At 38.0% G+C, this 18,775-nt stretch overlaps 2 protein-coding genes across 3 annotated transcripts; both read right to left on the bottom strand.

Annotated features, from left to right (window-relative positions):
- Positions 1-1,656: 1,656 nt before the first annotated feature.
- On the bottom strand, positions 1,657-4,886 carry LOC123873135 (CD209 antigen-like). The gene is made up of 6 exons (XM_045917847.1): positions 4,710-4,886; positions 4,075-4,151; positions 3,569-3,690; positions 2,763-2,895; positions 2,288-2,348; positions 1,657-1,777 (listed from the first exon to the last, which is right to left on the bottom strand). Coding segments are annotated over exons 1-6 (510 nt in total). The 5' UTR covers positions 4,712-4,886; the 3' UTR covers positions 1,657-1,662.
- Positions 4,887-7,051: 2,165 nt separating this feature from the next.
- Positions 7,052-14,864, bottom strand: LOC123873137. 2 transcript variants are annotated; one of them, XM_045917850.1, is made up of 2 exons: positions 14,826-14,864; positions 7,052-7,586 (listed from the first exon to the last, which is right to left on the bottom strand). In XM_045917850.1, exon 2 carries the CDS (start codon positions 7,584-7,586, stop codon positions 7,086-7,088), a length of 501 nt encoding a protein of 166 aa, XP_045773806.1. In that variant the 5' UTR covers positions 14,826-14,864; the 3' UTR covers positions 7,052-7,085. The 2 variants fall into 2 exon arrangements, with proteins under 2 accessions (XP_045773806.1, XP_045773807.1); XM_045917851.1 differs by lacking the exon at positions 14,826-14,864 and adding an exon at positions 13,299-13,467.
- Positions 14,865-18,775: the final 3,911 nt, after the last annotated feature.

Consider the following 18,775-nt stretch of genomic DNA (forward strand, 5'->3'; position numbering starts at 1 on the left):
TATAAGTCAACTACTAGATGTCGTTACGTACATTCATAATTTAGTTTTGCTACTCATCAATAGATGTCGCTATTAACAAGACAGGCTACTTTTTAACCCCCGACCTAAAAAGAGGGGTGTTATAAGTTTGACGTGTGTATCTGTGTATCTGTCTGTGGCATCATAGCTCCTAAACTAATGAACCGATTTTAATTTTGTTTTTTTTTTTGTTTGAAAGGTGGCTTGATTGAGAGTGTTTTTAGCTATAATTCAAGAAAATCGGTTCAGCCGTTTGAAAGTTATCAGCTCTTTTCTAGTTACTGTAACGTTCACTTGTCGGGGGTGTTATAAATTTTTAGGTAATTTACACTTGTTAACCCGGAAAATCAAAAAGCTATTAAAACCTATCTACGAAGCTATCAGCTAGTTTATGTATAAATTTTCCCAGTGCCTTTGTGTTTAATTTTTTTTATTAATAATATAAGTAGGTATCCAATAATAATAATTATTATGACCATTATGATTAAGGAATAAGTTATTAGTAGGTAGGTACATAATATAAATTATAGTATAGTATGGAATATTATTGCAAATTGAACAATTGAAAAGAGCAACCGCCGAGTTTCTTGCTGGTTCTTCTCGGTAGGAACGGCATTCCGAACCAGTGGTAAATTATTTTGACGATTCAAAAGCACTTTGTAAAAGTTTATTTGAATAAAAATTATTCTATTCTATTCTATAGGTAGGTAGGTAGGTACCTGTACGATGTTTAAAAAATTCAGTTGAAAAAATACAGGTACAAAAGAGCCTCAAGATAAACGAATTAGGAAAAAAAGGTAGAATTTTCGTCATCAGCTTTAAGGGCTCTAAATTGACTGCTAAGTGAAATGTTACTTTCCTACTTAACCTGAAATCGAGATACTTTTATAAGACGAAGGGCCTAAGTTTGATTGAATTAAAACTTGAGTGGAAATCTCCCAAGTAACTTCATTTTATACGGCAGGCTTAACATAAGTATAACCTACCCTAAACAGGATGTTTCTTTTCACGTAAGTTGGCTTACTTATAAGTCATAACTCATATTGCTAACAATCGCTAAGTTTGAACGATTTTGTTTCTAAAGTGCTTTTGGGATAAAAGTTGTTGATACGACAAATACAGCTACTAACGCAAATAAGAATGTCAGTGCATTCAAAAAGTTTGGCGACACGTGGACGATCTTTCTGATCCAGTTAAAAGCATCTATTAAAAGTAGGTATCTATGCAGTATGCTCCTAAAGTAATCAGCTAATTTAAATAAGCGGGACTGCAATAATGAGTGGTATAATATTATCATAATATATTTAAATTGAATTATATTAAAACTGCTGTGCAGTTTAGCGAGATATGAGTTATAAGGAATTCTAGGGTAAAAAAAAAACCTCTACCGGTTTTTATAAACTATATGTCTTGCCCTAAGGATAGATACTTATAATAAAAAAAGAAGACCCGGCTGATTTTGTTCTGGGCTCTTCTCAGACTAGGGCGCGTTTGGAACCCTCGTAGCTTTAGTTTTAGTTACGTAATTAATTATCACCACTATATCGTACAAATAATTTCGACCATCAAAAGGAGTACAATTGTACCTACTTTGAATAAATGATTTTGACTGACTATATAGGGTGAAAGAAACAGCTATAACGGCTAAGTAGTGTTAACTTTAATTTGGCAGATGTAAGGTTGTCGCCTGTGGCACCAGAAGTCCCGCAGCCAGTTGACGGCGTCCACGCCCGCACAGTGGGGCTCCTCAGGGGCGTTGCTGTTGGACAAAACAATGCAATTTAACACGAAAGTATCATTAGAATCGTTTGGGAGAATAAAACCGATCAAGTGTGTGTAAAACTCGCACACGAGAGGTTCCGTACCTTTTTAATTTTTCTTAATTTTCATGTTGGCCATTTAGAATTTTTTTTTAAGTATTTGTTGTTATAACGGCACTAGAAACACATCTATAAAATTTCGACTTTCTACCTAGTACGGTAGTTTTTATGTTATTGTGTGCAATAAAGATTTCATCTATCTATCTGTCTATCTAGTACGGTTCATGAGATAGGTACATCCCGCTAACGCAGACGGACGGACGGCAAACTTTGGCAACCCTCAAAATCAAGCTTCTAAAGTCAACGCAAAAAATTATATACGGCCATAATAATAATTATGTTTCTTATATTGACACCTCGTTTATTATGTGAAGCAAGCCAGAACTAGTGCAGTTGTAGGTAGATAGATAAATAGATAGGTAGTCTAAAAGTACGATTAAATAAGTTACCTGAAGCCTTCTCCGTTCCCACGGGACCACTTGTGGAATCCAGTCTCGTCTATCTTTTCACCTGAGAATACAGTCAAATAAAAATAAATACTAAGAATAAATAAAATCGGTCAATTGCGAGTCGGACTCGCATATAAAGAGTTCCGTACCATACAAAATTATGTACTTTTAATTTTTTAATTTACATAACAGTCACTTTTGGCCAGCATTGCTCCAATACAAATACACTATTTGAAAATTCCAACTCTCTACCTATTATTACGGTTCATGAGATACAGCCCGTTGGCAGACAGACAGACGGACGAACGGATGGACAGATAGCGGGGGCTAAGTTATAGGGTCCCGCTAGCACGCTATAACGACGGGTACAAGTTGTACAGATGAATTAGAGTCTGGGATGATACAAGGTGGATTGAGATCACCGACGCTCTACACCCTATTTTATTATGTGCTGCAGTTTGTCGAGGAGCCTCACCATCTACGTTCTTCCACACCCTGTAGTCGTCGAGGTTGTGTATCCCGAGCCACACTATCAGCTTGTACTCGCTGCCCGACACTGCGGAGTAGCTCATACCGCGGACCAGCTTTTGCAAGAACAGGAATTCGTCCTGTAAACACAAATCATAATCATCAACCGTTCGTCCTATGCTAGTTACCTGCCTCCCAGCTCCCCGCTGGCAAAGCACTCCTGGCACAAGCTTTACGCTTAATTGTAGGGGAAAGGGGAGAGTTAGTCATGATTAGGATGGCTAATATTCTTTTTAAAATAATTTTTTAAAACAAAAACCTGTTCCGCAAACGATTTAGCGTTCTGGGACGATGCCGAAACCGGTAAAGGGTATTTGATTTAATAAAACTGCATACCCCTTCACTATTGCCGTTAAGATTTACCTGGTGTAAATATAACGTAGTCTAGTGGTGCAGGATAGTCTAGCATTTTCCATTCCATCAGCCTGTACGCGTCCACTGCTGAGCCTAGGCCTTCCTAAGAGTGCGCCACCAAACACAATCCTCCGCCTTCCTCATCTACCCACTCCCCGCCACCTTCTTCAGGTCATAGGTCCAGTGGGCTGTAGGTCTTCCTGGGGTGGATTGCATTTTAACTAGCGGCTCAAAATTTTCCACGCAGCATCGTATCGAAATGCTATACCGGTTGAGCTACAACTAGCCATGGCTAAAGTCTCTTTCCAAACCACCACTGGCCACCTCGGCGCCTGATATACCAGCTTGTAGCCAATGTCGACCTGTCCATGAGGTAACCTTCGAGTTGAACTGACTCACTAATGTCTTGGGAACGGCCAGCTTGGCTCCTTCCTCCTCACAGCGGTCCCGCGCCACTGGCCAGCTCTGCGCCTGATATACCAGCTTGTAGCCGATGCCCGACGCACGGTCTACGAGGTAACCTGCAAGTTTAATTTGAACTTCATGGACGAGACTAGCGGGGCGGTCTCATCGCGCTCTGCGTGCAACTAAGGAACACTACCACTCTAACGAGGTATTCTAGGAACTCTATTCTATTCAGTGTCAAGTCTTGGTCGTGAGTAGCAGAGGCACTGTGCGCCTACTTATCTGCGCAGTCCTCGTGCTTGACAATGAGTCGATGGTTCCCAACGAGTCACACCAAATCGTGTAAAGGGTGACTCGTTGGGAACCCATCCAGTGAGTCTACTCTCAAGTTGCGCCTAAAGTAGCTTTTCTTCAAAAATATAATTAAAATCAAGCTTTGAAACTGTAAGTGTTCACTTGTTGCCTGTTTTTGTTCTGTCAGTGGTCAGGTAGGTGCTTACCGTCAGGTGCGTCGCATCGCACGCCACCGGTTAGGGCAACGACCAGCGCTAGTGCTGCGACAGTGTGCAGGCCTGCCCTGGAATCAGGAATAAGGACAATACACTGTAACCTACTGTTTTCAACATAGCTACAGCTGATCGATTCCAGAAAACCTGCAAAACGTCTTACTAACCAAATATTTAAATGGCGGATCATTTATTTCTTGCGAAAACCTCTTTCTTTATAAAAATAACATTAGATATTTGTGTTGACTTCACTTCGGTTCAATAAAACTGTTTTAAAAATAATATTGACACTTTTTTAGTTGGATCAAAGGTCAGCTATTGATATACCTACTTATTTACTACAAAAAAAAAAAACAAAACACGAGCGACCAGCGCGATGTTCACGTGCTCACCGCAGGTCATGCGTGGAAGTGGGTACCTATTATCTTGACCTCGACCTACGACTGAAATCTATACTTAGAGCGTAGGTAAGTAGGTGCGTTGACTTCGCTCCGATTTTCATCATAACCATCATTCTCATCAATCCATCGCCGGTCCTCTTGAGCGAGGATCTCCTCTCAGAATGGGAAGGGTTTAGAATAAGACTACCACTAGTTTAACATAACAAAATAAAACAGTTATGTACTTACATTTTTTTTGATTCCGCACTATTTTAATCCTACTTGCGTTTAAGTTAAATAAGTTACTATATATAGGTAACTTATTTTGATAATACAGAATAATTAAACCCTATGTACATTGTACACTGTGCGCGTCGTCTGCATGGACTGCGGGCTGGAATGCGCGTGCGCATATTTATAAAGCCAACAAAACACTAACATGCCTAACGGTACTGATAAATTGACAAAAACATTGACTCATTGAATCCATATTCTCGTGAATTTAACTGATTGTTACCTAATAAACCAAGATAAAGTTAACCAGCGCTAGAACCCGACTATTACCCGTGAACTGCCGATACATAACGATAGATCATGCCCGCAGCTTCGCCCGCGTGGATTGGTCAGGTCCCCTGCAGCATCAGGATTGAGGAGTTGGAATCCAAAATGGAACAATATCGCAAAGTTCTTCTATCGATTAAAAAAAATACGCAAATCGGTTCAGAAATCTCGGAGATATCGGTGTGCACAGGTAGAAAAACACAACTCCTCTATTTTTTAAAGTCGGTTAAAAAAAGTAGCCTATGTTACTCCTTGGTTAATCTTCTACTTGTCTGTGAAAGTCCCGTCAAAATAGGTTCAGCCATTCCGAAGTGCCTGTTCAAACAGACAGACATTTCAATTTTATTTATTAGTATAGATTGTTTATCTGTCGCTCGGTATATTTTAACATTGTATGTACCTACTATATTTATATTTATGAACTCAGAAATTATTCTCCTTTCATTTGATACTAGCCGATGCCCGCGACTTCGCCCGCGTGGATTTAGGTTTTTTAAAATCCCGTGGGAACTCTTTGATTTTCCGGGATAAAAAGTAGCCTATGTGCTAATCCAGGATATTATCTATCTCCATTCCAAATTTCAGCCAAATCCGTCCAGTAGTTTTTGCGTGAAGGAGTAACAAACATATACACACACACACACACACACACACACACATACAAAATTTCGCCTTTATAATATTAGTGTGATCCCACTCGATAGGTACAAGAATTTTTTTTGGATGCCCCCACTTTTTTGGATGTAACATCAGTCACGTCGATTTTTTTCGTATACAAGTGTAAATTAAAAATTTATAACACCCCCGACAAGTGAAGGCATCTTGACAGCTTGACATAAATTTGTCAATTGACATAATATTAAGAACCTAACGGTTATCTAACCTTCTTTTCTACAAGAAAACTAGAAAAGAGCTGATAACTCTTAAACGGCTGAACCAATTTTTTTGGATTATAGCTAAGAACACTCTCGATCGAGCCACCTTTCAAACAAAAAAAAGTAAATTAAAATCGGTTCATTCGTTTAGGCGCTACGATGCCACAGACAGATACACAGATACACAGATACACACGTCAAACTTATAACACCCCTCTTTTTAGGTCGGGGTTAAAAATAGAAATGAGCTAAAGTGGATTTGAAAAGGTTTGTCCTTAACTAATTGAGACAAGCTGCGGGTGTACCACGTGTGCTACTATTGTACATGACCAGTGCGCGACAGTTACTACATGACGTCACAGACGCGAAAACTATACCCACTATATCTGTACAGTTGATAAAAAGATCAGTTTTTTGGGTTCCGTAACCAAACGGAGCCTTATTAATGTCACTCTGCTGTCTGTCTGTCTGTTCGCGTCTCATAAGTTTCTAGCTCGTAGTCGAAATGAGTTACAAACCTTAAATTTTGGTATTTGGTGTAGAACATTGCCCCAAAACCAAATATTGAATTAAAAATTCAACTAAATTATTTTTCAGGGGGACTCCCATAGGTACATACATGAAAAAGGAACCGAATTTTTTTTTTCCTTACTCTATGTGGGGTATCATTGTTTAGAACTCATTGAGTAGAGTACGAATGTAATTTTATTTTACTGCGATGTTCTAGCTCGGAAAATATATATTTCATACCTAAAATATGTTGTTCATGATAATTATGTACGGAACCCTATAAGAGCGAGGCCCGACTCGTACTTGACCAGTTTGTTACATAATGTGATATGTATCTTGTATATTGTATAAGTCTTTATGTTACTATACAATCTCGTCGATGGAAGATGATCTTTTGAAGAATAGCTCTTAAAGGGTAAAATATATTCGTGTAAAAGGATTTAGAATGATTTATGTATGTATGGTTTAAGAGCCGGTTCCTTATTCTCAAACGTTTGTGATTTTCAATACCTAAATCCGGACGACGTCGCGGGCATTAGATTGTTTATAAATAATTATACTCGTAACGTTAGGAAAGATTTAAGTCTCTGCGTTCTATTCTCTTAAATTGGACTAGGGGCAAATTAAAAAAATACAAATAAATAAATAATTTATTTAATTAACTACTAATGATAAACCCTTAAATAAAATAATTATTAGTGTAGTGAAACCCATGGCCTGCGCCCTGACCCCCGAGGGACGAACCGGCTCCATACCCACCCAAGGGATTCCTATACGGGTTTACGTCTTCACCGTACCCACTCTTCGTTTCTAGCACCCTGTGCAACGGTATTACCGTTAGATCATGTACCGGTACGTAATTATGGAACGGTATTAAAACTGGTATCAATTGCTGGATATGTTGGGTAAAGTTATGTTGTCCTTGCATTCGATTAACATTTTCGGTATGAACTTGATATGATATCGGTATAACATGCAGATTCTGTACGAAGTAAGTCTGGTACGGTATGTTTGGTCCTTTCTTCTTTCTTGCCACTTGTTGTATATAATTATGGGTTGATGGTACCCGATGGTGAGTGTCAACTGGGGATATGTCCTTCGGCTTGAGAAAATGGCTGGGCAAGGGTGCGACTTCATAATTTTTTATGATGATGAATAGAAGCAATAGGTATTTCGGCATCTGTAACAATGGAAACATAGTAATTAATTAATTATTTTAACTCTCGATGTCTCGAATAGTTCATTTATCACCATCCGTACTCATCGACGACGGTCCACTACTGAGAACAGGTCTACTCTCAGAATGAGAAGGGAATGAATGAGAAGGTCATAGTCACCATGCTGAAGGAATGAGACAATTCTCACACCTTTAACAACATTACGGAGAGTTTCCTATAATATTTTGCTTGACCGTTAAAGAAAGTGATAATATTAAATTGCTTAAAATGCAAATGACCAGAGACAAGCAAACTGACCTTAGTACATATTATAACTAAATCTTAGTTGAGCGATTGAACCCGGAGCGTGAAAGATCCTTCTCATCGTAAGAGGGACCCGTGCTCAATAGTGGGCCGGCAATGGGTTGATAATGGCGATGATGATGATTATATCTTAATCTCATTATTTTTCGTTAAAATAGTGTAACAATAAAAATGTAGCGATAAAATAAGTTTCTAAAACTGTCAATTTGGGCATTAGGTACGAGTAGGTACGTCTTAATAGTTTTTGAATAAAATGACTGCAGCAAACAGTATCCCAGAATGTTTAAAAATCATGCCAGTTCGGCAGTTCTGTAGTTACCTATATAACACTGAACCAAATTGGTGAGACTGATAAGGCTAAATGTAGGTGTTGCGAATTTTGCAACAAATTAAACTTAATTAAATCCATCAACGAAGTCTTTATTGTTAATGCGACGATTGTCTTAAAGTTCTCTTAACACAATGTTGTCTGTAGTTTGTAGCAGATACTCGTAATTCCTACAATATGTAAATAGGTTGCAGATACATCGATTTTTGCCGTACGGTCAAGGAAATTAATTTGCCTTTTTTTTTTCTCCTCGCGAGGAAAATCCGTCATGGATACCACCAGCCATGGGGGAGCACAATGGTTATGTCAGACTCCTACCAAGTAAACACCTCACGAAGTTCTATCCCACCGCTGACGACGGAGCACAAGGGACCGAAAACACCTCGTTACTCCACCAGCGGATGTCTGCCGCAGCAGACCCACCACTGGGACATAACGTGCACCCAAACACTGTTAGAGGATGCCGGAACCACAGCACACCAACCAACCCGAGGACCACACTGTGAGCGACGGACTACCCCGTGTCCATCACCCACAGGTCCCGTCGAGGGCTAGGGTTCGCGGGAAGGGCCAGCCCTTTCCACGTTCCCCATCTTCAACATCTCCCTCGCCCGTCACTATATAGTAAAATCATTCTTCGCTTAACATTGCAAAATATTTCATTCGTATTTTTGAACTCGGGTTTTTCTTGGTCCATCTGACATCCCACTTAATATGATACCAAAAAGAAAAAATCAAAGACATTAAATTTAATTTAATTCAAAGGCTTATAATGTAACATCCGCTATAATTGACAAAAAAAAAAAAAGATTCCTACGGCTTGAGAACTTCCTCCTTTTTTGAAGTCGGTTAAAAAAAGCCGTACGATCGCATCGATGTGTGTGCTAGAGCCGTTAGTACAATGAGCAAATTCCAGCATCGGCGTCGACGTGACGCGTATAACGTGACGGCGACAAACGACGTGACAAGTGACAGCTGTTATTTAATTTACCCTTCTCGACACGCTCGAGATCGCGCCGTTACGCGCGGTTAGTGTCGAAAAATATCACTTCATGTCCTATGTAAGAACTGACTGTAGATACTTATTCTTTAAACCGTAGATAGCATATCTAGGGCTTTTAACCTTGATAAAGTGTCCACAAGCAATTAAACTTTAAACAAGTTTAATACGATATCAAGGTTAATACGATAGCAAGAAGATCCCCACTTTTTTGTATTCTGTATCTCCAAAGAAAAACAGGGATCCTTATACGATCGCTTCGTTGACTTGTCAGTCTGTCTATCAAGATCCATCAAGGGAATCGAAACCTATGGGGTGCTTCCCGTTGACCTAGAATCATAAAATTGGCAGGTAGCCATGTCTTATACCACAAGTAAATGGAAATATCTGAAAACCGTGATTTGTGGTTACATTACAGAAAAAATTAAAAAGTGTCAAGCAAGTCATGTAACGTGACGACGACAAACGACGTGACAAGTGACAGCTGTTATTTATATGTATTTACCTACTCTTCTCGACACGCTCGAGATCGCGCTGTTACGCGCGGTTAGTGTCGAAAAGTGACACTTTTCATGCTCCTAAATAATATATGTCTTGACTTATTCTTTAAACTATAATATTTCAGCTTCAGGCACAGCTCACGACAGTTAGGGAACTTGTAATTAAACGTCGAGAGTCGAGACTTCGACGTCGCTGGCAGGAATCAAAGGTTCCTACATTTGACGCTAGGTAGCATATGAATCGCCTATTTTTCTTTGATTTCACGTCGAATTCATGTTTGACATATCGTCGATTCAGGATCAAACCGAGAGTTCCTTCACTCTAGCTCACTCTGCTTCAGGGCAGCGTTAATCTCTTGCTTTAATGCTGAAGGAAAAATCGCGAGGAAACCTGCATACATGAGAGTTCTCCATAGTGTTTTCAAAGGTGTGTGAAGTCTGCCAATTCGGGTTAGGCTAGCGTGGTGGACTAAAGCCTAAAACCTTCTCATTCTAAGAGCAAACCCGTGCCCAGCAGTTGTAACTGCACGTTGATAATGCCATCAGCCAGTTCCCCTTTTACGGTTTTAATTACAAACCCAAAATAGCACCCATGGAATAATTATGCTGTGGTGTTATTTTACCCAATATTTCGTTGACAAATGGCGTGTGATATGACGTGATATAATTGCTATCACGTGACAGCTCATCACGCTGATACGCGCATCACATCACAGCGAGACAGATTGATGACCCATTGGGGGCGAGTTCACAGTTTCTACACATTGGCGACTTTTTATCGGGTCGCCTGTAGAGCGCGCTTGGAAGCGTCGCGTCGAAGCTTTATTTTTTACCCGACTGCGGCAAAGCCAAAAGGAAGAGTTATGATTTTAGCAGTCTATGAATGTATGTATGTATATTTGTATCCAGATTCTGTGTTTTCCACTGTTGTGTTTAAACTACTAAGCCGATTTTTATGATTGAGGTGTCAATTGATATGTAGTAAAGGTCCGGGTGACATAGGCTATATTTTATACGAAAAAAATTGACCTAACGGATGTTACATTAAAAAAAGTGGAGGTCTCCCAAATTTTTTTTTGCTATTGTATCGAGTGGGAGGAGAAAATTCTGAGCTTATGTACATTTACAACAACATTAATATATCAAGCCACAGAAAAACAATTTTATTCTAATATTTCAGCGTTCATTAAGACGATCGCAGCCGGGTTTTAGTTTTCAACTTTATCTTTACAATTATAATAACTTAATTCAGCATGAACTCCATCGTCTCATAACAACAATGAATACATAGCTGCATATTATAAAATAGTCTCTCTCTCAATTTCTATGTCTATGCGCGCCAGAAACTATTATTTTCATTTGATTTCATTTGGTTTCCTCTCAGAATGAGAAGAGGTTTGGCCATAGTCTACCAAACTACTGCGGATTGGCAGACACGTGTAGATATTTTTGTTTTTCTTGAAGGGCACTATAACGACTTATTGTTGTGCAACATTGCGCTTGTATTGAGCTAATGCTTTATATTTTAATGATACGTATAATATTAATTACTCTTTCATATTTAATTAACTTTGGACGAGCTTTCTGGCGCAATGGTGTGAAATTCGTGAGGGTCAATTTAGATTTTCACTAAATTAGCTTTAGCCAAATGTCTACAATCTAGATAGTTTCCATGATTCAGTCTATATTATCAAACTAGTATTTTGTAAAGTTAATCGAATCTTTACTAATATACTTATATTATAAAAATGCGACTTGATTTTTGGCATAGAGATGATGGAAAGTAACCAGGGCGACTTTTTATCCCAGAAAATTAAAGAGCTTCCACGGGATTTTTAAAAACCTAAATCCACGCGGATGAAGTCGTGGGCTCAGCTAGTTTTTGTGAAACTATTTTGCCATTGACCATTCAGAGTTTACACCTTTTACACATGTAAAGTAGAGTTTGTATCTATTGAATTTACTTGTATTTATTTTAGCTTAATTTATATATTCTAGGATTCTAGCAACCTATATAGTCCGCCCTTCCGTCTGTCATAGCCATTGTAAAAATAAACTGTGTATAAGATTTATGAAGTTTAGCATACACACACCACCCATTACGCCACATAGAGAAATTTTGAAAAAAAAAATATTTTTCAGGTTAAAAGTGAAAGTCGAAAAAAAGTTCGGTTAAACACCCTAGTTTGTTAAATTATTATTGGGTTTCTTAGATAGTATTTGAAAAAAAATCCACTGTTTAAGTAATCACCTACAAAGATTGTAGCAAATAAGATGCCTACGGAACCATACTTAACATACTTAGTAGGTATGTTCTGACACGTATATTTGAGCAGTTATTGTATTAAACAATCTCTTTGAAAATCCCCTGGCTAACTTAGAATACTTGAGTAGGAGCTACAGGATTTAGGTCCCCATTTGGCATTCAAAATTTTAATCAAAACCGAAATCCTGTAAGGAGATTAGTGAGTGTAGTGGACAGAGGGAATAAGGACAATGCTGCTGTTGGAATTATTCTAAGCTGGAAATCGAATCCTTTGAATTTCATCAGACCGTATTAGTAGGTAGAGGTACTACTGAGTACTGACAGAGTGAACTGTGCTACAGAATGTGGAATAGTTTTTTATTTCAGTAAGGATCTCTAAAATTGGTAGATAAACTGACTGAGATCGTATAATTATAATCAATGTAGGCCTAGGTACGAGTAGCTACTTACAGTTCAACCCACTTCGCTCGCGTTGGACCATAAATATGTACGTTGAACGTCTTGAAACTTATTTTCACTATGAAAGGATTTTTTGAGAAATTCCAACGAGATGTTTTTATAAGATCATCGACCAATCGCTGGCTCACTACTAAGCACGGGTATTCCCTGGGAATGAAAAGGGTTTGGCAATATAGCGGATTAGCAGACTTCACACACCTTTTAGAACCTAATTCTCAGGCATGCAGGTTTCCTCACGATGTTTTCCTTCACCGGTAAAGCAAGTGATAATAACTCCGCAAATTCAAGAGGTGCGTACTCGAATCCCCGACCTCCCGAATCTCCGATTACGATAGTAGACGACTTTTAACCACTAGACTATCATGGCCCATTTAAAAAAAAAACTGTTTAACAATCAGGCGATAGCAATTTAACAGGCTTAACTTTGGATCGCAGAAGGTTTGTTGATAAAATAAAATAAATATATTTTTTATTCAATTAAACTTTTACGAGTATGTACAATGTACATATTTTTGAATCGTCAAATGCATATACCACTGGTTCGGAATGCCTCTCCTGCCGAGAAGAACCAGCAAGAAACTCGATTGTTGCTTTTTTCAAAGATTTGATATAGAACAATTTTATGCGATGTTTTACGATTATAAAAGTAATTAAATTCCCGCACACTGCTGGAGCAAGCTGTAGGTCAAATCCACGCTCTTTTATCATTTTCATAATCTTCCATTTGTATAATATGCATTTTTTAGGAGCATATTATTTTTAATCGATTTTGTAAACTTGTGTGATAAAGCGAATGGTTCTAATTAAAATCTTTTTAAAAGTATCAATAAGCAATAAACGGTTAAAAAAAATAGTTACCTTATTAGTATAATTTTGTAGATACCCCGTTCCCAGGTTACCCCAGCACAAAATCCATTCACCAACTAGCAATGACACTGGACATTCTTGCCCATTATTCTTATATATTGTACTGTATATTTGTATAATTTATTGTATGTATAAATAAACTTGTGGCGCCGCCTGCCTGCGTCTATGCACTGCAGCGGGTCAAACGAGACGGTATTGAGCTAGTGGTTTGGACAGGAAACCAGCGATTAATTTAATTATTAAAAGGCAGGCTTGTAGAAAGGTGTGTCCTTTGTGAAATTCGAATATCCTTACCATAGTTATAAAAGCGGTGATAGCCTACTGGTTAAGACGAAGGCCTTCCATTTGGAGTTCGACTCCGGGCACGCACTTGTAACTTTTCAGCGTTATGTGCGTTTTGAGCTATTAAAGTATCACTTGTTTAAACGGTGAAGGCAAACATCGTCGTATCCTACGAATAACGCCACAACGACCAGACTGCCGTTTTTTATTTTTTGCTGATTTGAAATCGACTCTCACTTACACATCTTTCAAACTCATAAAAGTTTGAATAATTTGATTTTATTGTCTAGAAATTAGCGTTTGAAAATAAGCCACATTATCATATTAGTGGAAAATCCGATGAAAACAGTCACCATGGCTGCGGTGTCAGACTTTTACTCACCAATCAGGCATAGCTAGAGGTCATGCTACAAGCGCCGTTCTATCGCTTTTCGTCGTATAAGCGTGGGTGTTATATTATAACGTGCTTGAAATACAGCTCTTATAACTAGTTAAATTTTCAGATATTTAATCTTAGAATAAAGTGTTTAATATAGTTGTAATTCAATCTAGCCACTCTGGTGTTTATGTGTATGCTATTTGCAATAATACATTTTTGTAAATATTGTTTGTTGTCAAAATTTTAAATGTGTTAGCGTAAGATTTCGCGTTTTCACTGGCCCACCCGAGTGAATAATTTAATAAAATCAGTTAGGAAGTAATCTGTCAGCCCAATAAGGCTGGGTCATTGATATATTATTCTAATGTCTTGCAGAGTCATCGGGTCATATGTAAATGATGGTGTTATCCGTGTCAGTTTTAATCAATGTCTTTACCATCAAACGTTAGTATAATAATTTTGCAAACTACATGTCTGTTCATAAAGATACCATACGGTAAAGCCAAAAGGAAGGGTTATGATTTTAGCACTCTATATATGAAATACGCCGAGCGGCAGAAAAACAATTTCACTCTATCTATCGCTATCTATCGGAAGTTCGCGGGTAGTAGTCGGGTTTTAGTTTCCATACTTAATATTTAAAATTTTCCCATAAAAACTTTCGTCCCCTATTTTACCCCCTAAAGGGGTAACTTTCTAAAATAGGTTTTTATTATTAATTAAAAATCAATAACTTGTAAAATGCCAATTTTCATGTCTCTAATTTCGAAAACCTTTATGTAGCCTGAACCCTAGAAGAATTACAGTCTATTTGGAAGGTAGGTACATATTATTATGTAAGTAGTTACTTTACTTACCTTTACCTGTGTGCTCAGTCAGTCAGTGAATGGTTTTACTTTTACTAGTTTATAGAGAAGAAAAAGATTAGGATTTCTGTAGTAATAGCTGCGGTAACAGTCACGGCTATCAGCTAGCGTGTCCAATAATACTAATAATACATAATTGGCAAGATATATTAATGACGAATGGATAAGTCATGGCGCTACATTAAAATATACAAAATATTATGTTACTTACATTCTTTTGACATGTACATATTATTTAGTTAGATAAACTAAGAGCTTTGAAATAACGGTTTTAGAATTTGAGAAACTCCCAGACTTCTCACCTTATAACAGCAGCGTTTGAGTTCAATTCCCGGTACTCAGATGTAAATCCTGTTAAATAAATAAATAAATAAACTTTTATTACAGGCCATTAGACCCATAATTGTGTTAGTATGACAAATCACTTAAACTATGTTAGTAGGTACTTATTTCTAGCTTAACAACTAATTCTATAACTAAAACTATTACTAAAAAGCCCGAGGGAGCCTCTTGGCGCCTATGTGCGCACCCCCCCAGCACCTCCAGAGAGGACTATCTAGTTTTCTGGCCAATGCGCTGAGAAAAGTGTTGGTACTACTTATTAGCGTCATTTCGTACGTTTGCGCATGATCGCGTAGAAATCATCCACGCGAGCATCCGCAAACATTGCCGACGCACTGCAGTGTCGAGGCTTCCTCAACACCGCTCTCAGCACATTGTTATATTGAACACGCAAGGCACTGTAGGTCCGCTGCCTGTAGTCCGTCCACAGACTGCACGTGTAGAGTGACTGGCAGTAAGCCCTGAATAAGGTCAGCTTTACTTGCCCAGTACAGTTAAATGTTAAGGGATTACCGCCGCCTATGAACGTTTGCAGTACCAGCCAATGAGTTCTCGACCTTTCAGGAACCTGTTGATCCGTTTCTTGAATAACTGCATGTTGAAATCTAGTGGGAACACCGCTGAAGGGACTTGGTTCCACAGTTTGCTTGAGTGTAGGAAATAAAATCTGTTTTTTATTGACTAGTACTTTTTTTAGACTAGCGCCTGGATGCATTCAAACCTGCTACTGAGTACGGACTTCTTCTCAGAATAAGAAGGGCTTAAACCACTAAGCTATCACGGTATAGTGAACTCGGGACCCGCTCCGGCTTCGCACGGGTAACTCATTAAAATTTTCGTGGGGATCTCTAATTTTTTGAAAATAAAATATAGCCTATGTTACTCAAGAATAATGTAGCTTTCTACTGGTGCAAGGACGTTCAAAATACGTTCAGTAGTTCCAGAGATTACTCCCTACAAACAAACTTACAAACTTTACCTCTTTATAATATAAGTAACAGTTGGTAAAAGTGTAGAAGTGTAGATAGTAGTATAGAAAAGTGTATAGATAACAATCATTTTTGTTAGTCCAATTAAGATTATTAAGACAATACAGGTAAGTAAGGGTATTAATATAGTAAACCAGATTTCGAAAGGGGCCTTGCGACACCTACTTGCAGGCTAACCTTTGTTAAACAGGCTCTATTAGGCCGAATTTTGGCCTCGCGCAAAGCTCAGGCTAATCGACATAGGAGGAAATATGAGGCTGTCGGTAGAGGTTAACTCATTTGAATATGAACACCATTTTTGTTATGGGGCCTGCTTTCCATTTTTCGTCGAGCATTATTTTTATTTTGGACAGTCTATCGACATCAAAATAATTTGAGAACCTTTCTGGTTCAGTGGTGAAACCATAGACTTACGATTTTTTCGTTACGAAACAGTAGTCTCTGGGTACAACTCCTGGAATTAAAAGTTTTAGTCAGATGTGTTAGGTACTTATTAATGTTCTCTCATCATTATTATCTCAATAAAGGGCATAGGTCCACAACGGTAAACAAACGGGGGTTGGCAGTCTTCACACCTTTGAGAACATTATGCAGAACTTACTTGCAGATTTTCTCTCGATATTTACCTTCACCGTTAAATCAAATGATATTTAATTGCTTAAACGCACAAAGGGTTTAAAATACAGTCCTTTCTCTCGGGAAGTCGGGGGGTTCCATCTCAGGTATCTCAGAAATAGAAAAATTGTGAGCAAACGAGCAGGCGAATCACCTGATGTTAAGTGATTACCGCCCATGAACATGTACCAAAGAAACCGCCAATGCGTTGCCGGTCTTTCAGGAATTTGTTGGTCGGCCCCTTTAATAACCCCATGTTTTAATGCAGAAACACCGCGAGATACGAGACAATGTTATATGGCATTGTTGCAAGAAGGGTCGCGCATTTAGCATCCGAATATTTTGAGTTCAACCCTCCTACTGTGCTGCGTTTAGATTTTGTAAGTAACTTGTATGAGTATATTTTTTTTAACCAACCCCGTCCCAAAAAGAGGGCTGTTATAAGTTTGACGTGTGTATCTGTCTGTGGCATCGTAGCTCCTAAACGAACCGATTTTAATTTAGTTTTTTGTTTGGTGGCTTGATCGAGAGTGTTCTTAGCTATAATCGAAGAAAATTGGTTCAGCCGTTTGAAAGCTATCAGCTCTTCTAGTTTTCTTATAGAGGTTTTTGTGTCGGGGGTTTTTTAAATTTTGAGTTATTATCCTATAGTCTTATCTCGTGCTAAATGATGACTAGGACAACCCTTAGACACAGGGTCCTAACTAAATCCGGTCACTCCTTACTGCGCACTCAATTGCTCTGTTTCTGCTTCGTCGAACATCTGTAATATCAAATTCTTACTCTGTGTATCAGGTGTTATTAACTACATATATTGTTTTGACTATATCTAAGTATTTCAAGTTAAAATCAAACCTTTTTTCCCCGATTTTGCACTAAGCTATATTGGGTAATCTATAAATTGCTAAAATTATTCAGATTTTTTCATTCAAGTATCTCTACTTTTTAATTACCATAATATAAGGGTAAATATAGGAAATGTTTAATCTTTTAAATGTGCAATCAGATAATTTTAGCAGTTAATTTGATTCAGTAAACGTTATTAAACTTTGTTTTGTTTTTAAAATACGAATTTACGGTGCATCAGATATACGCTAAAAAAGTCCAATGTGACCATTCATTTATTGCTATTTTCATACATATTTTAGGACACTCGATTTAACTTTTTTAGATGAATGCGTTGAGTATCAAATTCTGACTAAACAGTTTTTTTAGGTATATCAAAATAAGTACTACGTATATACCTAACTAGCTGATGCCCGCGACTTCGTACGCATGGATATAGGTTTTTGAAAAATCCCGTGGGAACTCATTGATTTTCCGGGATAAAAAGTTGCCTGTATATTAATCCAGGGTATTATCTATCTCTATTCCAAATTTCAGCCAAATCTGTTAAGTAGTTTTTGCGTGAAGGAGTAACAAACATACACACGAACTTTCGCCTTTATAATATTAGTGTGAAGTGTGATTGACTAAGTAAGACAAGTAAACTAGCCCGTGCAATCGGAGCATGAAGAAGTAGCATAATGAAAAGGCGAGTGGGGCATGTTATCTTGTTTCATTCCAGTTCAGGATCGAACAGTATGTATGTGGAATTGTTCGTCTGAAGAACTATGTACTTACATTCGCATTCATTTGTTTGATTAAAGCGAACATTCTCTTTGTAACAATGCTATCCTTAGGGCTTCTTTTATATAAATACTTCTAGCCTCAATAGCTTTAGAACCTCAATAGCTCAACGGTTAAAGAGCGGACTGAATTCCGAAAGGTCGGCGGTTCAAACCCCATCCGTTGCACTACTGTCGTATCCACTCCTAGCACAAGCTTAACGCTTAATTGGAGGGGAAAGGGGAATATTAGCCATGAATAGCATGACTAATATTCTTTTTTTTTAAAGTATCACAATTTTTTAGTTAAAAAAAAGAAACAGTGCTTTTATTTTTTAAATATTTTATTATTTATGTTAAAACAATTAAATAAAAGAAAAAGGTAATA

Source organism: Maniola jurtina, chromosome 16 (genome assembly GCF_905333055.1).
Source record: "Maniola jurtina chromosome 16, ilManJurt1.1, whole genome shotgun sequence".
NCBI classification, from domain to species: Eukaryota; Metazoa; Arthropoda; class Insecta; order Lepidoptera; family Nymphalidae; genus Maniola; species Maniola jurtina.

Excerpts from the sequence above, each read along its gene's own strand:
- LOC123873135 (XM_045917847.1), bottom strand. Across the intron at positions 2,896-3,568 it reads TGGCCGTTCCCAAGACATTA|GACGAATTCCTGTTCTTGCA; the intron begins GTGAGTCAGTTC and ends TTGTGTTTACAG. Across the intron at positions 1,778-2,287 it reads GGGAACGGAGAAGGCTTCAG|CAACGCCCCTGAGGAGCCCC; the intron begins GTAACTTATTTA and ends TTTGTCCAACAG.
- LOC123873137 (XM_045917850.1), bottom strand. The coding sequence starts at position 7,586 with ATGCCGAAATACCTATTGCTTCTATTCATCATCATAAAAAATTATGAA.